A 16,601-nucleotide genomic window follows, 5' to 3' on the forward strand; every position below is an offset into this window, starting at 1 on the left:
ACTGGAGTGGAGTGGTGCAGATTGTTTTGGATTGGATTGAGGCAAATTAATTTGGATTGGAACTGGGCAGATTGTTTGGGACTGGAGTAGGGCAGATTGTTTCGGATTGGTTTTGGTCAGATTAATTTAGATTGGGCTGTGGCAGACTGGATTGGAGTGTGGCAGATTGGAGCTGTGCAAATTGTTTTGGACTGGATGGGGCAGATTGGAGTTGGGCGGATTGTTTTGGATTGGAGGGAGGGACATCTTTTTGGACTGGAATGGAGCAGATCAATTTCGATTGGAATGGGGCAGATTGTTTTGGATTGGGGTGGGGTGAGGTGGATTGAACTGGATTGGGTGGATTGGAGAGGGCAGCCTATTTTGGATTTTAGTGGGTCAGATTGGAATAGAGCAGATTGGAGTTGGGCAGACTGTTTTAGATTGGATTGGTGCGGATTGGAGTGGAGTGGGCTGGACTGGACTGGGGTGAAGCAGATTATTTTGGATTAAGTGCAGCAGATTGATTTGAATTGAGTGGGGCAGACTGAGTGAGTGGTTTGGGGGTCATTGGGGTACGTGGTTTGGTTTGAAGTGGGGTGGATTGGAGTAAGGCAGATTGTTTCAGATTGGAGTGGGGGAGATTGGAGTGAGGCAGATTGTTTTGGATTGGAGTGAACCAGATTGTTTTGGATTGGAATGCAGCAGACTGGAGTGGGGTAGATGGGGTAGATTCTAGTGTGTGGGTTGGGAGGATTGGAGTGTGTTGGATTGGAAGGGGGCTGGGGTGAACGGTTTGGTTTGGAGTGGATTAGATTAAGTGGGGTTGATTGGGGTGAGGTGGGGTGGATTAGGGTCAACTAGAGTAGGGCAGGCAGGTATTGGAGTGGTAAGGGGTATACTGTACGATTATAAATTAAAGAAACATTTCAGAAATACACATATGAAAGAAATGATGTCACATTGTAATATTTAGGTTAAGACAATTGCTGTCTTTTGAGAACAGCGCTCATAAGCCAAAACAAAACATTAGAAGTGCAAAATGAGAAAAGAAGACTTTGCAAAATATAAGAAAAGACTTAACTATAGAAAATAAAAAATTGCAATTTTGTTTGTCCTGCTGGGCATGTATTTGCCAATCTCACTTCTTTTGTTTGCAGAGCCCTAGAAGTCAAAAAGAAGTATGTCCATCATGTCTGGAGCAGCAGATGAGCACTGATTAAGTTGAATCAATGAGTGCTTGGTCCCTGCGCCACAGACAGGAACGGAAATTATAATAGGCCTACAGTGACCAACTATGGGGTTGTAAAGAACCGTGCCAGGCAAGAAAACAAATGGTAAGCAACTGGAGGGGTACTATCTCTTTTTAGATAAAGTACAGTCTTGCAGGATTGACTATAAAAAGTAGACAGGAGCCAACAGCAAGGTGGGGAGTCTAGACGAATTTATCAGTTATAGTATGTACTTGAACATCTACACAGGTATGTTTCCATGTAGCATCTAATCATAATGCAAGAACAATAAAAGCACTTCTGGAAAGGGTACAGGTATGGACAATATGACAGACCAAAGTGACAAATTCCCCTTATCAGTGTTTCGTCTGGTGAAGCAAAAAAAAAAAAGGGCAACCGTCCTGACCAGGGTTTTGTTGCTGGAACCTTAGTGTTCTTAAATGTGCATTACTTTTTATTTTTTTATTTTGCCCTCGTCTTATGGAGCACTTGGAACCATTTATGAGAGAAATTTGATGAAGTCTTCACAGGTGTGTGTATCAACAGATGAGTGGCTCTTGATGCGCATCTAAGCAAATGTGACACAGACCTGACAAACAATTATAATCTGGGTTATAGGAAGGCCTGCGAGAAACTACAAAATTTGTGAATTACACACAGTTACACAGAATGAAGTTGTGTGGTTATCTTGGGTAAAAATTGATTGCTTACCTCACATTTGAAAGCTAGGGAACTGATTCGAGGAGAAAAAGGTCTCTATCCAGAAATGACGTGCTTAAACCAGTCTTACGTGGAAAAAGATGTGAGAAATGTTGTGTAACCTAAAATGTTGTAATTTCACCAGTCCTGGGGGTTTTGCATAGGCCTGGTCAAGTGTGGGCTGTAATGAAACTATCTGGTTTGGCAAGGTTCTGATGGAAGTGGCAGGAGAGAATGTAGGGAGGAAGCAGCAGGTAATGTATGGGTTTGTAAAGTTCAATGAGAAAGGAACGTATGGACTGCAATAAACAGTGAAGAGGGCTCAGTGGAGACAGAAGATGGAAGCACTTTGTTTCCATCTTCAGTGAAGATGCATTTATATAAATCACCTAACCATGTACAAAGATTCTTGACGAAGTAGAAGGTGTCTGTTGTTTTCGGTTTGTTGCTTGGTACAGTATCTTGACCAAAATGTTCTCCATTCCAGTACAGTGGTGAAGGGAAAAAATCTACTAGCAGCGGCTTGTGCTGCAATGTCCTTTTCCTGAGTGCGGACCACTGCTATGAGGGCTCTTTTCTGTGTTGATTGATGGATTAGGCTGATCAAAACCAAAGACGATAGGATGGGAGTCTGAATGGAAAATCATAAGTGAAGGGCATTTTGGTTGAAAAGAATCGCATGAGAGCAGTGATCGGAGGTGCACAGCACAAGATGGTATTCATTATCAAATTGTCAATATGTTGCATTAATGTTGGAAAGATGAAAGACTGACTTCACCACACGAGAATTCAGAGGGATCCTAAAGTTGCGGTGCTTAACCCAATGAGTTATCCCTATTTGAAATACTGTTACAAATGGTGAATTGAGAACTCAATGGGTTAATAAGACTGCTTCTAAGAACTTTATTCAAAATGCACTTAAAGGTATCATTCCCAGTATCCATACCTCAGACTTTCATTTACACAATATTGTAATTCATTTATGAGGCAATTGTTGCAGCGGTTGGTGGAGTAAAGCACTTAAGTGTAAGGATATTTTGTGAAAATAATAGCTACCTAGAAATTTGGTAGAGTAATGTCACTTGGTAAGTTTTCCAACTGCTGCTAGGATTTCCACCTGGCCAGTTTTACATAAGTTAGGAAAATTCCCTAATGACTGTATATTTGCTATTAGATTACATAATGAGTGCCTGTATACTTGCCATTTTATAACATAAAAGTATATGTAAGACGAAAACAATGTAAAATGTGTTCTACAGCAGCCTTGTGACCCCTAAATGACAAAGTAAACAAAAACAAAAAGGCTGTGTTAACAATGAATACAGGCGATTTAATATACAGTTATATTTAAGAATCGCTGTATTCTCTTAAAACATTTACAGATGATTGGTATTTTTTCTGGAAAAAGAGAAACCCTACTTATTGCTAATCATCAGATAAACACTGTGGTAGTAACAGACTAAGTAAGTGGTGCAACGTAGTGGAAGAAAACATACTGAAGAGAAAAAAGCAATTACTAATAAATAATCAGTTTAACGTTACAGATCTTTTATAAACCCTCTGAAAATCTAAATGCCTGTGCCACTAAAATTGCTTAATGCGGATGAACGTAACCGGAAGGAGAACATTCCAGACCAAAGGGAGGTTTGCAACACACACATGAGATTTTTTTTTTGTGGGATGGCTTTTTGACGGTGATAATCTCCAAATGGAAGGCAAGCATGCCTCTGATACCTGCTGGCAGCAAACCGATTTTTGCTTGCTGATTAAATCTTCCCATGAAGCGAAACTCTTGAAGGTGGCAGAAATTAAAGCAAGAGCACGGAATAGCCATAGTACTTGATGTAACAAGACTCCACTAAGATCTCTTCAAGTTGCATTGTTTCCACAAGTGCCCGGGTGCATGCAGTGACGTCATTTTCGGCACCACAGGATGAGCGTAAGGTGTTTCACTAACGATACTAAATCTGGTCTCTTGCAACTGTTGCACATAACCCAGTTACCAAACGTTTGCTGGAAAAGTTCTATTTCTTCAAGTTTGGCTCTAGACTTCGTCTTACTACAAAAACATTTCCCAGCCTCAATTGGTAAGGGACTCTAGAAATCGTACATTTTAGTTTACTTTTTTGTGATGCTCACATTTCCCTCTCATGGAAGAGCACACGATGAAAAGAGGTTAATTGTTAAAAGGCGTCTCCTGCATCGCTGCCTCCCTGATTCATACAGCACAGCAGACACTAAAGTAGTGTGAATCGCCTGGAGACACAAGAGACATACAAACAGGAAAAAGTATCACCTGTATGCCTCTGAACTTCGCAACATTGTGAAAAGGAGATAAGTTATTTATTAAAAACAGTACTTTGCAGTGTTTTCGTCCCTCAGCATTTAGCTGCCATAGATATAATTGTAATGCTGCGCAAAGGGTGAAAAGAGGACCTGACTTTAATTTTTGTCTACTTGCATAGGATTAACGTAAATAATTTTTGTCATGAAATAATGTAAATTTTTCACTGCTTGACTGGAAGGCAGATTAGCGGTAATCTTTCTTGACTTTCTTATGTCTGGTTTGCCCTACAGTTCTGAGAGGCAGTACATGTATTTGTTAGTCACTGTTCAAAGCAGAGTACTTGTGTTTATTTAACTAAAAATGTACAGAACTTGCACCTCTGCACGGATGAAATATTTTAATCTGAGAGTTCCAGCACTTCTTGAAGGGAACAGATATTTAACAGTGAGTCCCTGCATTTCTATATCTTTATTTCAAGCACTGCCATAAGATATCCACTGCAGACTTACATACTGGCGTTCAAGGTCAGTGCCAACATTTAAGGCTGTGTCTGTCTGTGGCATCGCCCAGTTTTTAGTTTTACAATTTTGATCACTAAAAGCTCAGGTTAGGATGCAAGAGCTGCATAAAACCACATTTTGGAATTCACCTTTAGGTGAGGTGGGTGGGAATGCAAAATAGGTAATTTGGGTTTGCGTTTGGGAAGTAGCCGAATGGGTTTGCGTTTGGGAAGTAGCTGGTAGAGAAATGGTAGGGGGCAGCACGTTTAAATATCACAGCATGCGTGTGTCTAGATAACAGAGCATATGCTTCATAATGTTCCCTATTTGATTGCAGTATATATACTATAACTTGCCTCACCCTACTGCTTGGTTCAGTCTACCCTGCTGTATTATAGCATACTTTATTTAAACTTAATCCCATTGGTACAGCCTTTAATGTTTTATTTACATCATTAATATTAAGTTTAGATCATTTTAATGCTTAGGTCTATCTTATTATCAATTTGAATATAAAAACAATTGAATTAAAAAGCCCGTAAAAATATTTACTGACATATCTAAAACACGGCTGTCTGATATCTTTTGGATTTTTATTTGCATGTAATAAAAGATACATGTAATATCTAAAATGGTGCTCACTGTGCAGTAATCAGCAGGCAATTCTAACTGCATAAGTGGCTAAACTTTTCTAACAAAAATGAAACCAAAATAGAGGATGTGTTCTACAGTAATCATCAGATCTTCCTCAAGCCATCAAAAACACTGTCATCTTGCTCAATGCAAATAGTGTTTGTGAAGTAACCAATACTCCTTTTCAAATAATCTTCAAAATATCACAAAGTCGTCTTGGAAAAGTAATCACACACTCATTCTAAGTCATCCTGAAATCATCATGAACAACCACACCTTGTAAAGTCATCAGACCTCATTTTCAAGTCCTCCTCAAATTGTCAGGTCAAGTTTCCAAACCCGCGGATGACTTCAAGAGCTTGATGATGTGGGATGACCAGAATATAACTTCTAATATCATTGGATGATCATCCAATGACTCTGGGATGGATTCTAACGTAATCCTTTTTGACCTGGGCACGCTGGCCGCAAGGAAAAGAGTGCGTCCGCTGCCTACGAGGCGAGCAATCTCTGAACACCGCGACGAAAACCGACCCCCGCCGTAGAGCGAACTAACGTACAACTTTCGAGACTCTAGTCACATGAACATCAACTGCTCTCGTGGTTCTCAACGGCGCATCTACGGACATTACGAAGCACACCTGCAGCGATCACCTGCGAAACAAGACTCTTAGGAGCACGCTCACGTTGTGCGGGGCTGCTAAGAGAGCCTTTGGGTTGTTCCTCTAATGGCAAGAGCCTTGAGCCCCCTTCTCGAATGCTACAATCTACTTCTGCTTTAGGCAAGATGGCGGCATTACACCGCATTCATTCTAATTCATTGACCACACGCACAAGTCGTTGCCATTTTCATTACAGGCTCGTCGTGTCTGGCTTCATATCACGGGCGACCAATCTAAATTGCCGTATCTGTTGCCTCACTTAAGATGGCGGCCCGTTGACTCCGCTCGCCTAACATATTTCATGCAGCTGTCAATGGTGCGCGCAGTGCTCTCTGGTATTGAAGCCCGTCCTCCTCTGCTCCCCTTTACCCTGCCTTCGGGCGCAGTTACTGGAGAATCAGCTTGTTCCGCCATGTTGCTGTCAGCTGTTTCTCTGCAGCCCGCGACCTAAAAGTACCAGTCTCTGGGGGGCTGGCCGAAGACCGGCAGCTCAGAGTGGGGAGTGTCCCTGCCGCCCTGCTGACACCTCCCACCGCACCTCGCCCACAGTAATGTCCACCAAGGAAGGGAGACAGTCGAGCACCGAACGGGCGGTGAAATGTGAGTGCTTGTGCTAGCCGCCCCCACAGCCCTCTGGCAACTTATGTGGCTTAGTGCGCTGCGTCCCCTCCCGGTGGTATATGGCGGGGGCTGCTCAAATACCGAGGGAGTGGCAACCCAGTGTGTCCTCCGGCCTTCCATCACTTTCCAAAGATGTAGGTGACAACAACAACAATAACCGCGTGGCCTGGCAATTATCCTGCTGCCAACAGCGTGTTCGCCCAAATAGGCTGTGTAAACGTTGGGACGTGACAGGTGTCTGTATCCAAATGCATGTGAAAAATGTGAGGTATTCAGGTTCGTGTTTTTGCGAGAGTCTCTGCCTGTATCATTGAATGGTAAGTAGTAAAACCTTGTGGCTGGTGCAAGTATGTGTTGGCGTTTGTTATATGCATGAGCCTGAGTGTGTATATGTTACAGGTGTAGGGATTCGCATTTCTTAATCTGGACCTGAGCGTTCATGTGCGATGGGTGTGTGCATGCGCCCTTGCTTGTGACAGTTGTTTGAGGTAGTGTGTGACTAGTGTGCATGTTTGCAAAATGTGTATATGGCATTTGGGCCATGGTAGTTTGTGACTTGTCCACAAAAGCAGTGGAATGTCTGCTAGTTTACAGTCGGGCTTCAGCCCAAATACATAATGTTCCTCCCTCTTTATCAGACTAAATACCAGATGCTATTTACCGTATGTCTGAGCAAATAGTGAAGAAAACTTGACTTTCCAACATTCATCTAAATACATTATAAAGATATTTATTGCAAGTCACACAATGAGTCCCGTGACCGTATAGACTATAGTGGAACAAAGATGAAGGCCTTGTTACTTTAAACGGTCGTAGAATCTCGGAAGTGACTTCCAGTATGCTTTCAATGCACAGCAGAACTTATTTTATTTCTTATAATAAATTGCTAGACCTTGACTCTTCTAAGAAAAAAAAAAACAAGTAACGCAATTGGTGTCTTGTTTTTGTGTATAGATATGAAGGATGCCAGCAGCACCTGTCCTGTGAATTTAAACACATACAAAAGCACTATTTTATGCAAAAAAATATCAGTTTAATATAAATTGGAGTGAAAACTAATGTGGCACATTGTGTAGGAGCATGCGACTATTACATCTTTCCAATGACGATCTATATCATAAAAAATAAACATGTTAACATAAATATCGTCTTTCTAATGTTCACGTTTTCCCTTTATTTAAAAAAAAATCAGGAGGAAAAGCCAATTCTCATTTTCCTTCTATTAAGTCATACTGTAATTATTCTCCACGACATGCTTTTCACTCTCATTGCTGGTTCTGGTTGCATGCATTTTGATATCAGATCTCAAAGGTAATAACTTATTACAGTAAAGCAATTACATTGTTTCTTTACTACAGTTGAGTAGATGTGTCATAACTCAACTGCAATATTGAAATAAGAGACAGGGTTACCTACCTGGGTTCCAGGCTATCTTATATGAAATACTATTTTGGCTGCCAGAGGGGTAAACAGCAATTATTTACTCAGCTGCTAAGTATCAGAAGTTACGTACTGTTTGGATCGTTGCCCTGCAACTATCAAATAAATGTCATTATGTACACCCTCACCAGATAAACAGCTTAAACTCTACTATTTGAACAGTGTCGAGGCAAATGGGCAAACCTCTCTTTTTTTCCGGACCCAGGCTAAACACCAGAAATGTACTAATTAGCCATCTTCCAGAAGTGATTGGAGAGGATGGTCAAAACCTCGGATCACTGCCAATACTAAAGTCGAGACCCACTCCCCAAATAATTGTTTAGTAGTGTTTAGTGTAACCGACCTGCGGATGATGAAAATTCAGCCGTAGCGTAATCTTGAAGTCTGGTCCAAAACAAGGCAAGAATTTAATGTATTTAACATTAAGGTATTATTCCAGAGTAAAGTAGGAACAATTTCGCCTTCAAATAATATAAAAAAAAATACAGAAAGCCAAGACCTGCTTAGTTGTGGAAAACACCAAGCTCACAGTTGACATCATTACTTTCTTTTTTACGTTCAAGTATTGATGCAAACACAAAAGCGTCCCGCAGGAAATTGAAGGATCTGTGTTGAGGAGGCCATCTGTCAGGGCTGCCCTCTTATGGTGTGGTGTGTTGTTTGTTGAGATATTACATCGTTGCCTGGAAACCTGGAGTACTGGACTCTGGGGAATATATATTTTTATAGCTTGCAGCTGTGAATAGAAGTGAAGTACAGACACTTCCAAGTCATGGACCGAGACTCTGACTTTTGTGTCGGCATTGATGCCTCCTTTCTACGCCTCTAAACAAGTAGTGGTTTAGTTTCATCGACAAAGGGGATGAAAGTATTGACAGTGGAGTGCAGGACTTTATTTTTTGGTCAAGAAAAAATACAGGCTATGTGTGGGATTACAGTACTTGGCAGCCCTCGTAGTCAAGGTCTATTCTAGTGAATATCAGATACCTTTTTCCCACAAAAAAAGTTGACTAGGTTGCTCGCTCTACACGTTTTTTGAATGTACAGCATGACTTTAATATTCCCGGACAGCCTGATCTAATCTGTTGTCTTGTTCATATGGAGTTTTCTTGGTCCGTGTTATTTCTTGAAATGTTGCTTCCTTTCTGTCACAACTGCATAACTCCTATTTATTACTGCACAACAACTGGCAGTTGCTTCTTCCAATGGGTATTCTGACCCCGGTACATTTAATGGACATTCCACAAACGAGTACTTTAAAAAAATAAAATAATATGTAGTGATTAGTGCTAGTACGAGATAAATAATTGAATGTGACAGATGGCATTATGATTGAGTGTTCTTTTTAGTTGTTAAATAGTCCCTCATACATTCCACCAAATAACAGGTGTAAAAGAGATTAATAGTCCTCAGGGCGAGCCACATCCCACTCTGTGTATTTCAAAGAACGTGTAACAGTACTTCTCACAGATGGATGTGCTGCCATGCAAGACCTAAGAATTCCACATGCTATACACATGACTAGTAGTTCCAGTCTGAAATGAAAGCCCCAAAACAGCATAAGTGGAAAATGAATAAAGAAGTGGCATCAAATATGTTTACCCAAAAGCTTCAATTTACAGCCTAATGTATTATTATTGAAACCCCAAGAGTCACGACTTGTGTGACAAAATGTCACCACTGTCTTACTCAACCAAAGAATTATTTTCTTCAGCCCACTCCATTTCATCTCCGCAACTAGGCCATGATTTACTAAGAGTCCATTCACAAAAAGCGGTCTTGGATTGCTCACTGACTTTTTGCGAGCCAACCTATGTTCTATTAGGTTGGTTAGCAAAATCGCCATTCACCAAGAGTTGCAAAAAGACCTGCCTAATGAATATTAATTAGCCAGGTAGCAATTTGTGACTCCCTGTGATTGGCTACAAACCCAGTAATGGCGGCCTGCAGATACCTTCCCTGTGGTTGATTTCCCAAAAGGGGAAACTTTTTATTTTTATTTATTTTTTTAAAGCAGTCCAAATACCTAATGGAACCGCTGCTGCTTCAAAAAAAAAAAAGTAAATACAAGATTTCTATTTGGGAATATATCAGAGAGAGCATGTTGTCCTCCCCCAGACTGCTGTCTATTCCTTCTGAGTCTGCCAACACATAAAGCACATGTACCCAAGCATGCTGTTACACATAACATACAAGAGGAGACTTTGGTGCATGTCTTGACATACCCTATATTTATGAGTAAGAGCCAGTAGACAGCCTCCACAATGCATTGAAGGGGAAATCACCTGCAGCCCATTGCTACAATGAGCTGCTATCGCTTCCATCAACGTTTAGTTAAGGGGTCGGTAATCACCCATGTGACCCCTATCACCACAGTGTTGTGTACTTTACTGGTGAGAAACAAAAAAAAAATCATGTTGACCATTTGTCAAGAAGCTTCTGACATGGGTCTTGAGAAAAATTACAAATTCTGCCAGAATTAAAATAAAAATAAAGGTTAGGTTGCCATGAAGACAATTCCCCAGGGACTTTGTTTTACCTTCAGACTTCTTCCACTTAAGTTATATTTAAATCTATAACAAACAAGTGAAGCAGACATTCAGACTTGAAGCCACATACTCGACTACGCTGGACAATTTCCTGCATGCGCAAAACCTCATGAATGTACAGAGTAGCATGTGCAGCTTGTGGAAAACCATGCTGGGAGAAGCATGGGTATAGAGAGCACATCTCCATTAACAGATATAAAAAAAGAAAAAATAGGATTTTAGAGCGGCACACCGTGTACAAAAAACAGTAAAAAAATAATAATAATAATAAAATATGCATGGAAGCAGGCTGCCAAAACCGAACGTGGTTTATATCTTGTTAGCCAACATCTTTCAGCCTTAAAGCAAGCAATGCTGTTTCGTCCCTGAAAAGTAACCAGGAGTTCGGGTAAGAGTGGTACAGGAAAAAAGGTTACATGATGGCTTTAGAGGGATAGGGGTTACTTGAGGTGGGTAACTAGAGAAAAATGCCATAATCTGATAACAGACCACAGTCACAGAGGCTGAGTGTTTCGCAGTGAAAAATCTGAAAATCAGTAATGCATTATATGGTTCATATCTTTTTATTTGTTTTTAACAAGAGAGCAGCAATGTTAGGAGTGTTGCATCACTCTTTGCATTAACTCCAGTCATGAACAACAATATGCCCCAAGAAAACAATAAAAAGGAAAATAAAATAAGAAACAAAGTACTCCTTGAGATAGTATGCTGAGGATGATGGGGAGCGTCACCGTTGATGGTCAGGTTTTAGGACTCCGGTTGGTGTCGGGGTAGCATCATCTTTTGATCATAGAAGACATAGGTACTTGTGGCCTGTAAGCTCTTGGAACTCTTTGGTGAGTAAAATGTTGAATGGGTTGCACAGTTCCCTCTAGGAGTCAACCAGAGCGGCAAGGATGAGTGTAATTCTTTCCGTCCTCAGAGTGTGCCATAAACGGTGGAACCACAAGAGTTGTGTTAGGATGTGGTCTGTGCCCCAGTGTGTTAAAACCTTCTGTAGTGCCGCGTTTAGAGCCAGCCCTGTCTGGTGCCCCATACAAGATTTGAGCAGGAATGTAAGAGCACTGGGGAGTCCTAGGACTATATAGTCGGAAATCGGGGAAGTAGTGTGTCAAAACGTGTATTAAGTTCATCTATAATAGTAGACCAGTATTTCATAAGTTTAGGGCAATCCCACAGCAGGTGAAACAGCGTTCCAGAGGATCCATAGCCCCTCTAGCAGCGTGCAAAACTATCTTTGTGGCAGTTTCGGTACTGGGCACGTTTTGTGTGATGTGTCATGTGCTATAGTATACCTCCGCCCATTCCTTTTGAGTGAGTTCTAACCAAATTTCTGCTTCCCACCTCCTCTGGCCTGCTGTTTTACTAAGTAATGTGACTTGGCGCAATATTCAATATAGCTTAGTGACTAAACATCTGCCAGAAGTCATAGTCACCTGCCATTTCTCAAAAGTGGTGAGAGTCCTCTGTGCTCCGGGTCGAATGGCCTGATGTATAAGCCAGTGACGGACCGGAAGATAGCACATCCGTTCTGATTCAGGTAGGTTATAGTCCAGTCTGAGTTGCTGAAAACGGAGCAGGCCCTCTTCGTCGAACAAGTGCCACACAGAGCGGTATTGTTCTCGCTGCCATACAGAGAATGACACATGATCTACACCCAGCGCGAAATCTGCATTGCCTGTGAGTGGTGTCAGAGAGGACAGAAAAGATGATAGGCCTTTACATAGGCACACTTGATCTCATACTTCCATGGTAGTTCTGAAGACTGGGGAGGAGCAGAGACTCCGTGCAGGGTGTGGTCCTTTAAGAAGGGGAATCTTTAATACGTGCTTTCCAGCTACTGCCCGATCTATCAAGAGCCAGCATTTCTCAGACTCTTCCTTACCCCACTCTAGCAGGTATCTGAGTTGTGTCACCTGATAGTGTTGCATGAGGTTTGGGATACCCAATCCTCCTTCGTCTGGAGGTCTATAGCTAGGTCTTGCCGTATTGTAGGGCATCCTCCATCCCAGACAAAGAAGTTAATTTCCCTTTGAAGGGAATAGATCATGCCTGCCGGAGGTATCACAGATAAGGTCTGAAAAAGAAATAATATCTTAGATAGGACTATCATCTTGAGAGCGGCTACTCAGCCCAGCCAGGAAAACCAAAAGTTTTTCCACAAGGCTAGATCTTGTTGAGTTGGCGTAGAAGGCACCCTTAGTTAAGGGACACAGTCGCCGTGGCTGAAGATGCTATATGAATCCCCAAGTAAGGGATAGATTCAGTCGCCCATTGGATCGGGTATTGCCGTGCAAGATGTGCTACTGTCTCCTGAGAAACTGAGAGGTTGAGACCCTGGGATCTATCTACATTGATGCAAAACCTTGATGCCTTTCCAATGGTCTCCAGTTCCACCAAAAAGGCTGTTAGAGATATAGTCTGGTTATCTAACGTCACCAAGATGTCATCCTGTAGACATCCACATCTATCCCCCCCAATATAGTAGGAATGACGGACTCGCAACACGTCAGGTTCAATCTTATTGATATCGAGGCCCACCAGATGTGCTCGGGCTGTTTCCAATTGTCACCATATCCTTGGGGCTCCTGTGCGCTTATGGTGCAAGTGCTTCTTTTTATCTCTGCAGAGTTTATTATCTGCTGCCAAAACGGTGATGAACTCCCCCTGGGTGACAACCTTTAGGATTTCCCAGAGTGTAGTTATGGAAGTGTCTGCTGTGTCATTTGTTTCTAGAAAATCTACCATAGCTTTTTGAAGCCTAATGACCACTTCTGGTCTATATAGCAGGGTATTTCGCAATCTTCATGATTTGGAGGGGCGTGGTACTGGGGGAAGATCAAGGGTAAGAGATAGCAGCATGGTTGGAAAAAGATCGCTGCTCAATTTCTGACTCAGTTGTGAGGGTTTGGAGCGCTTTGGACCCTAGGAAGTGGTCAAGTTGGGCATATGTTTTTTGGATATGTGAGTAAAAAGTGTAATCTTTCATTTGAGGGTGTTCTCACCATATGTCGCTCAACCCCATCTCATGTTACCATTGTACCCCCTCCTGTGAGGGAGACCCTTTGTTGATGTAGATTTGCATGGACCTATCTTAAGTCCTTATCAAATACCAGGTTAAGGACTTCCCTAAGTTGGAGTAATCTGTCTTGGGTAGACATTGTGTCTGCCACCACCCTACGGAGGAAGCGCTCTTGGCCTTCATGGGGAGCCTAGTGGGACCCCAATGTGAAACTGTAATCCCCAACTTGTACAGTGTGGGACAGCAACCGGCCTTTAATTTCAACTACTTTGCCTCTAATCTGGTCGCTGGAAGAACGGGATGCCAGTAAGGCAACACCTGCCGTTTTAGTTGGAGCAGAGGAGAAGAATTTGTGGGGAAAGGCTCGACCTCAACCTGTGCCAGTCACTAGCTACTAAATGGTTCTTCTGTAGGAGGCAGAGATCTTCTCCTCACTGATCCAGATAGGAAAGAAGTGTCTAGCGTTTGACTGGGTTATTGAGTCCCTTCATATTAAGGGTTACAGTTGTAATGGTGGTGTGTATAGCATATGTGGAAGAGACATGCAGTTTAGTCACTATGAGTGGTACCGGTTTCCTTTCAGTGTTGACTACCTCGTTGTGGGAGTTTCCATGTGTGGATATGTCAGTGATGAGGTCGAACCGCCTGTGTAAGTACACCCCCCAGCCACATTAATAAGCAATAACTAAACATCGTAAAGAATTAGCGTATTGCTTCAAATAGAAGTGGACTGTCCCACTGAACAAGGATTATGGGGCTGTTCTGTGGCTCAAGGCTCCAACCCTCTGTCCTCGCCCGCCTCTCGTGGTGCAGTCGTCTCGGAAGTCCTGTGTGCCTCAGGTTGCTTCAGTTTTGTCGGGATCACCGGACAGTGACTCCATCATTGCCCTCCTCTCCACTGCCTTAGTCCCTGGTTCAGGCCTATGACCTCCGGGCAGCTTTTCATTCTTTCCCCAACATGAATGTTTACGGGCTTGCCAGCTAACTTGTCTTTTGACGTCAGTGGATTCTTCAATGCCCAGTACTTGGCAGGCCTCCTATAATGATCTAATTTGATTGAGTCAACTCTCAAACCGGAAGATGATCTGAAAAGGATGTCCCTAGGAGTATGAAACGCCAGCACTTCTCAGGTGTGCCGTCACAGGCCGGAAGTCGCATTGCTTTTGTAATGTGATGGTGGCCAGATCTTGGTAAAGCATGTGCGTGTGGCCTCTAAACTGAACCGGATGACGATCCCAGGGTCTGTGCAGTATACTTTCTTTTAGCTTAAAACTGTGGATACAAACTAGTATGTCTGAAGGGTGCTTTCTCTGGTTTTGTTGGGCCCACTCTATGTACCCGATCAAGTTGCATTGCTTTGTCTGCTGGTGCGTGAAGGATCTGGAGGAAAAGGGCCCAAACCTATTCATCCAGATCATTCCCCTCAGCATTCGTCACCACCCCTTTAATATGTATATTGTTTCGCTGTGATCCGTTCTCAAGGCCCTTCAGATAGGTCTGCAGTACATTCTGTTTTTCCAGTAGTCTGATCATTTCCTGTTGTAGCTGCTCCATTTCTTTTTCTCAACCAGATTTGTAGTAATTTAATTCATCTTTCTTAAATGCCTGGAGGACATTGCACAAGGATGCAAACAAGCTCTTGAGGAAGGATCTGGTCACTAGCCCTTCTGTGTCTTCAATCTTTGAGTGGTAATGTGAGCCGACTGGCGGTGTGCAGTCGTCAAGTGCCCCCCGGTAGGCTTGGTCAGCCTTTCTCCTGGAGAGCGGTCCTAACTACCCACCATCTTGGCCAAGCCCCTCACTAAAGCATTAAATAAGGAATGTAGAAGTACTTCTCAAATACATGCTGTTGAAAACCTGTAGCCCGAGAGCAAGCACAGTGCCATCCAATACCTCATTGTCTGGTTGATTTACTTTACCCCCTTGAGGTGCCGGAGTTGTCATGAAATACTTTAGCCCCAAGATGCCCTAGAGTATTTGCCTGTTCTGTAAATTTCAAATCATGTGTTTGTTGAGCAAGGAGTCTATTGATGTACGTCCTTATAAGTGAAGTACTCCGCTTTAATCATGTTTAACTTTATATATTAGAAAATAAAACAGATGCTCTTTGATCTGTGCAGCTACCTGGATTACTTCTGATGTATCAGCCTTCTTTCTCATGCCCAGCCCCATTTGAGACTGAATCATAAATGTTTCCTAAGTAGAAAATACACACATTTATATTGTCAGGTTGATTGTTTGTACGACTCATATTTTGTAGAGTAAACCTAACTTGATTTAACCCACTGTACTAATTTATCTCTTGAACAACAAGGCATTATTTTTTTAGTAAAACTGCAGTAGACCAGAGTTCTTGTACGTTAGCTGCTTTGCAGACTGCGTCACTGGAGACACGGGGAACAATTCCTGGTATCCCAGTTCACCAAGTTGTGTGGCCCTTGACTGCCAAATCTGGCACCACCTATAAATTATAAAATTCAGACTGTGAGCTAAAGAGCACTTGTGTATGTAAATATATGTATTTTAAAACAACCTAATGTTACCCCATAGATTATAATAAAATTGACTGTTCATTAAATGTTTTTCAAAAATTGAGTTGTTCTTTCTTTCACTTATGGCAGTATTGGCATGGCTTTTTGTGGGAGGATAGTTTATTTCTGGACCTATTCTAAGCTTGCTTACTGATTATTAATTCAATAAATGTCACTTAAGCAGTAATGTTACCTAAAACACTAAATGTAAATCCATGCATAGAATAAAGATGCAAACTGTTACTTGCATGGCAATTATTTTAATGGCATGGCTTGTATTTTTGGGTCTTTGGACCAAGCAAGGCTCCTGGCTCAGCTTTCCTTATGAATGTGCTGGCGTTGCCACCTTTTGTTGGGTCCCTGTCAGTTAAAAGCTATAGTTTCTCCCCTTCTTAAAAACATCCTTACAGGTCCCTAAGCTCCCCAGCGGCTTCCGGCGTTCTGCA

General features: G+C 42.1%; 1 protein-coding gene across 8 annotated transcripts in view; it reads left to right on the forward strand.

Moving 5' to 3' along the window:
- The first annotated feature begins 6,249 nt into the window (after nucleotides 1–6,249).
- PPP3CB (protein phosphatase 3 catalytic subunit beta) overlaps nucleotides 6,250–16,601 on the forward strand; it is an 818,129-nt gene continuing 807,777 nt past the window's right edge. For 3 of the 8 annotated variants that reach the window (XM_069240446.1, XM_069240449.1, XM_069240452.1), the window contains exon 1: nucleotides 6,599–6,747. In XM_069240446.1, the coding sequence (XP_069096547.1) occupies nucleotides 6,636–6,747 (112 nt within the window). In that variant the 5' untranslated portion in view covers nucleotides 6,599–6,635. Of the gene's footprint in view, nucleotides 6,931–16,601 lie in introns of all 8 variants that reach the window. The other 5 variants (XM_069240450.1, XM_069240451.1, XM_069240445.1 and 2 more) reach the window with 4 other exon arrangements.

This window comes from Pleurodeles waltl, chromosome 6 (genome assembly GCF_031143425.1).
Source record: "Pleurodeles waltl isolate 20211129_DDA chromosome 6, aPleWal1.hap1.20221129, whole genome shotgun sequence".
NCBI classification, from domain to species: Eukaryota; Metazoa; Chordata; class Amphibia; order Caudata; family Salamandridae; genus Pleurodeles; species Pleurodeles waltl.